The following is a 6,000-nucleotide window of genomic DNA, read 5'->3' on the forward strand; positions in this document are numbered from 1 at the left end:
AAAAAGATGAATTTCACTACTTGTTCCACAGTGCATTCATAATAAAAATCTGACAACCTGTGCTGCTGTGGACTCCTCCATTTGACCTCCATGTAAGTTGTCTTTAAGAGAAGGGAAAGTCTGTTTGTGTCTTTGTTGATAGAAAGGAGAAGTGGAAGACGAACAGCCAGAAAAAAAATGAAGCAAGACGAGCCGTCTGACATTCCTTCAGTTGTGCTGAAACTGAACAGACTGAAGACCTTGACACGTGACTCCTGTGTTTTTTTTTTAAATATATTTTCCAGAAGAGTTCCAGGAAAAAGGACAAAGAGAAACAAACGTGTAAAGGCTGCAACGAGAGCTTCAACTTCACCAAGCGCAAACACCACTGCAAGTCCTGTGGAGCGGTGAGCACAGATGGAACTAGAGAAATTTGGGCATTGTTTGGCAGGATGTGCAAATGAAAGGATGGAGAGAAAGAAGTCAGGGAACAAGTGGACAATTTATTTCAGACAAATGACTGTTAACAACTGAGTGGCTTCTCAATGCCGTCTCTTTTTCTTTCTGTGTCCTTCTGCAGGCCATCTGTGCAAAGTGTTCAAAGACCTTGGACAACAAAACAAGCAGAGTGTGCCCGGAGTGTTTCGAAGCCAGCCTCAGCCTGGAGACTCTCTGCATTAGTGAACAGAAAAGGAAAGCTGCGCCTGAGGTGAGACACACACTTGAAGACAAGCAAAACACACACACATACTGAGAAACATTTAGCAGCATGTGCATAATAGTTTTATTTCTGCCTCGATTCATGCCAGTCCAATGCAATCCTGTCCATGTCTCCCAGTACACTGACAGTCAATGTCAACCAAGGGTTAGCAGCCAGACTGAACTGCTGGCACTAAAAAGAGAGAAAGAAGCACAGTAGTCCAGTACTTTATTTCTGTTGAAATACTAAAGTCACTGTGTTTTTAGAAATCATTACACACAAACAAACGTACATTATGTACTTGCATTACATGTGCATTTATGAATTAACACAGATTCACATTGAAAGATCAACTTATCCCTCTTTGGTGACTAATATCATAATGAGATCTCAGCTTAACGATGACCTGAGTCTCCGCTGACTCTGCAGTCAAGCTGCTTCAGCTGTCTGTCTGTCTGGGATGTTGTGGATGTGCAGTCTACTCTGGTTATACTGAAAAGCTGACAAGCATACTGTTTAGATATATTCTGGTGGTTCACTCAGGCTGTGGTCTCAGCTACAAGATCCACAAAAAAAGCTCATCTGCAGTGAGATTAGTCACCACATGGGGGGGCTATAGGCCATACAAGGATTAGACAAGGGGCAGCAGGACACATATCCATGTACAAATCTCACTGTGTCCTACATTGTCGTTACGTAATGATAAACGGTGGATCTGGGCTGCCGGTTGCTTAAGTTCAAATCCCCCAAATTATTCAGATAGATTTCAATTAGAATAATAATCAGTTTTTAGTTTTTAGTTTTTTTTTATAGCACATTTCAAAACAGGATTACAATGTGTTTTATTTATAAAAGTGGTTGGGCTCTTGGTATATATAGTTCTGTATTATTGTATCTTTTCAGAGACAGACCTCTCTAATGGGGGAAAACTGCCTGCTATGTGGCCACCTTCAAGTGCAGGAGAAAGGGAAGAGCTGGTCCAAGATGTGGGTGGCTGTCACCAAGGCTGAGCCACTGGTGCTGTACCTGCAGAGCAGTGGACAGGTAAAAGAGAGACACACACACACACAAAGATAGGATGATGATCCATCCATCCAAGTTTCTTATCAGATTTAGGGATTATATATTTGAAGGATCTTTCTTTATTTTACGCATCAGTAAAGTAGTCCTCACTTACATTACGTGGAATATATTACCTCTGGTTTCCCTGTTAAGTTAAGGAATGTACAAATAAATGACAAACATTGCACACAAGTTTCCCCACATGGCCACATAAATGGTGTGTCATCTCTTGTATATCCGCTGATCCTCTTGCTTCACCCGTCTGGCCTTTGTATACGTCCTACCTTCTTCCTCCTTTCGGAACAGGACATCTGTACAGTGTGGCGCCTGGGCACATCAGTAAGCATGTGTAAGTCAGATCTATCCAATCCTGTCTGTGCCAGGATGTCTGTACACTATCTGTGATCTGTAGAATCTGACCCTTAGGTATAGCGGCTGCTGCTGTCGGTGACGCTGCTTCAATGTGTGACTAGGTTTTAGTTTGCACTGACCAAATCAAGCAACTCTTTGGATTTAATGTAGTTCCTTGAAATCTTGGCTCTGTATGTAGCAATAAATCTGCTCAGAACATCCCAATGAGATGCATTTCATGAGTGGTTTACGAAATAAAAAAAACTCTGAAAGCAATCGTGTGGAAAGCTTTTCGCTAAAGACTGTGATTCTCTGTCATTCTCATTCATAGTGGATAGCACAGAAGGGAAGTCAGCCTGTTAAAGCCTCCCCTGGTTTTATTTCCAAGACTAATATCCCAATCCCACCGCAGAAAGCTGCCATTCCAAAGATTAGGATTAATGGGAGTTGGAGGAACATTTCCTGATTATACAGAAAGAAAGAGGGGGAAGGGAGAGGGGTTTACTGTACATGCCTGGTGGAATATATTCTCCTGCAACTGAAGAGACAAGCTGTCACTTGCTGCTTTGCTGTATTTTACAGTATGCTTCCTCTTTATTCAAGAGAAGCACAATTTTTAAATACCACCAGGTTTCTTCTGATTGACTTATGTTGCTCATTTTGGTAGGACTCCAAGGGGGCGCGGGTGGTGCCTCTCCCTGGGTTCGAAGTGAGCGTGGTACCGCCATCGGGAAGCGAGAAGTCGGAGATCAAACACCTGCTCCGGCTCAGTCACACCCAGCAAACTTTGCTCTTAAGTGCCCAAGATGCAGAACTTCAGGCCAAGTGGGTGGACGTCCTCTCCAAAGCTGCCCGCAGAGAAACGCCCACAGATGCATCTGACTGAACACAGGAAGAGCCAGTAGTGGCCATGTTGGAGCCACAGGACTCCCTCCATCTTTCTCTTGTGTATAGAGCACACATTACTTGAATTCACTTTACCTTGGCACTTTTTGTTTGTTTTAGTTTTTTTCCCCCCTCTTTTGAAAGGACCACCCAATCCTTCCTATGCCACTTCAATCTTCTCATCATGACCACACAGCTACGTCTTCTTCTGTCTTTATCTTCTTGTCTCTCTCAAACACAGAAAAATGACTATGCTATCAAGCCACACCGCCACTGTATGTATACGTGTGGTTAGGATATTATAGTGTTTTCAAACGCTGGGGAGGACTAAATGTTTTATTTGTAATATAGCTGAAGAAAGTTCCTGTATGAGTTTTTTCTTAAGATGAAATTTCTAGTACATCATGCGACTGTGTTGTGAAGCATTAAATCTTGCGTGTGTCTTTCTATTTGTGCGAAAGTATGTATGTGTGTGTTTGAGTGTGAGTCCCTTCCCATGTTTATTAAGTATTGAATGTTAGTGTAAGAAACCTGCGCCACCTCTCTGTTCTCTTCACTCCTGCTGTGGACACAGTGGTAGTTCAGTGGGTATTGTACAGTATGTATACTATAGTGCGATGTAAGAAAGCAAAGAAACAAAAGACATTTTAACTTAAAAAGACACAGAGATGTGTTCGCTTGTGGCTGGCCACCTGATGCTCCCACTGTCAGTTCCCACCTTACAGACCTTGTCTTCATACTTCTCTCATCTTTAAAGGCAATAACTCCCTCCCGAAATTGTCTTGACCACTCTGTCATGATTGCGACTCATCCTGTTGAGAGTCCGCAGCCAGAGTGGGATCAAGTTGCCTCTATTCTGATCCTGCACTGCAGGTTCAGTCCCTCAATATCTCCACTTGTACACATGCTTAATAAATAATTTCCGTATACTTCTCTCTCTTTCTTAGCATTGCAACCATCTGCCTGCTTCTCTCCCTTTGGTGATGTGATGGAAACCAAGTACTGTACTGTAAAACTGTTAATTCTGCCTTGACCCTGTACCCTGCTCCTATCAGCCAGCAGCCTTTAAGCAAAAGTAGCAAAAAAAAAACCTTGTCATTGGATCTCTTTGTGCATGTAAACTCACTCATATTTATGTACTGTGCTCTGAAATCTTGCCCCTATACTATACCCCCTTTTATGCTCCAGAACTCATTCTTGTCGTACTGTAAGTGAGCAGCAGTAAGTGTTTTAAACATGGATTGTGCACAGTGGAAAAGCAGTCAAGCATATCATCAATAAACAGACATTGTGATTCATTGAGTACCACGCTGTCCAACAAGATCTTCACGTTTCACATGAATTTCTGTCTGCAAATATGTTTCTCTTTGTCTTTTTAAGAAACACAGAATCTGTTTTTTTTTTTTTTTTTCTTTTAAGGGAAAGACCAGTCTTGCATTGTCAGACCTACTGTATGTCCACAGCACTGTGGAGTAGGGAAAGACCAACCTCAAACAGAGGCATACATTGATGTTTATTCACTCCAGCCACTGATCTTGTATTGATATCACACACGAAACAGCATGTGAAATAATGCCAGGAGATATTTGGTTTAATATGCTGATGTGATGTAAGAGGATTAATGACCATAGCACTACTGTATGGGTGCAAATGAGTTTCAGGGTGCATGCGTATGTGTCATCTAGGCATTCTATTCTGTAGCTTTAGTTCCATTGCTTTAAATGTCATGTTCACTTCAGTTTGGAATCAGTTTTTTTGCCTGATTCTCTTTGTACTTTGCACCGTAATAGGAGAGGACAAAACAAAACCACAAATATTGATTTTTAAAACCAAAACCAAGAGTATACAGCATGCTGCTCTGTGAGGCTGTACTTAGGCACCGTGGTGCTTTGGGATAGATGCTAACATTAGCATGTTAACATGCCGATGATTAGCAGGTATGTTTTTTACCATGGTGACAATTCTATAGTTTTCTATACATGCTTACATTTTCTAATTAGTACCAAAGGCAAGGCAGTTTTAAATATAGAGCATGTTTCCTACACAGAGGTAGGTTCAAGGTGCCGTACAAAGAAGTTTAAACGACACAATACAAAGTAACAAAACTATATAATTTAAAAGAGCAAAGAAGAGATAAATCTATATAAAAGTTCAATTTAAAAAAAAGTAAAGAACAGATATAAAATATTTATAATAATACAATGATAATAAGGCCTTGGGTTTTAAAAAATTTTAGTTAAAGGTGCACTATGAGATCCTACATGGTTTCAGCTCAATTTCATTTTTGTCTCAAATCTTAGGCATCTCTCCTTGCTCCACTAGCTGCCTGCCCCCTGAATACACTGTGAAAAAGCCCAGTCTCGGGAGACAACACAGGGGTCGTAAATGTCAAACAAACACTAGAGGCACAGGCTGTGCACCAAAATACAACAAACCACTCCAGCCAATCACCGACAAGATGGTTGGGGGAAGGGGTGGGGGTTAGTGACAGTCAGTTTAGTCATGACAGTTACGGAAACATGGGGGGAGGGGCGAGCTTGCTCTGTTTTGTTTGGTATTTACTTTGAACGTGAACAGAAGTGACGTCATGCAGGAACTCATAGCGCACCTTTAAAAGTGCTTGACAACAATAAGGATTTCAGTCTGGATTAAAAAACTGCAATGGTTTGACCATTGGGCAATTGGTTGGTGTAAGAGGTCTCGCAGCTTTATATTGCTCAAGCATGTCAATCATATTTAGGGCCAACTCCATGCAGAGATTTATAAATAAGTAATACAACTTAAATAATAAATGCGATGACTTACTGGTAACCAGTCTAGGAATTGAACTGAGGTGATGTGGGCTGTTCTTTTGGTTTGGGCCAGAACTCTTGTTACTGAATTTTGAAAAAGTTGCAGGTGCCTGATGGTCTTTTTAGGAAGTCCTGTCAGAAGTCCAATGAATTGATCTATTGGAGATAAAAACATGCATAACATATTTCCCACATCCTATTTTGTCATAAGGTTTCTGACTTTGGTTATGT

The 6,000-nt window shown here is 41.2% G+C and overlaps 1 protein-coding gene across 1 annotated transcript in view; it reads left to right on the top strand.

Annotated features, from left to right (window-relative positions):
- The window catches only part of fgd (faciogenital dysplasia), a 58,248-nt gene extending 53,948 nt beyond the window's left edge, over window positions 1-4,300 (top strand). The window contains exons 16-19 of the mRNA XM_039799253.1: window positions 285-386; window positions 560-688; window positions 1,583-1,723; window positions 2,760-4,300. Coding sequence (XP_039655187.1) covers window positions 285-386; window positions 560-688; window positions 1,583-1,723; window positions 2,760-2,978 — 591 coding nt within the window. The 3' untranslated portion in view covers window positions 2,979-4,300. The remainder of the gene's footprint in view (window positions 1-284; window positions 387-559; window positions 689-1,582; window positions 1,724-2,759) is intronic.
- The last annotated feature ends 1,700 nt before the right edge of the window (window positions 4,301-6,000 follow it).

Source organism: Perca fluviatilis, chromosome 5 (assembly GCF_010015445.1).
Source record: "Perca fluviatilis chromosome 5, GENO_Pfluv_1.0, whole genome shotgun sequence".
NCBI classification, from domain to species: domain Eukaryota; kingdom Metazoa; phylum Chordata; class Actinopteri; order Perciformes; family Percidae; genus Perca; species Perca fluviatilis.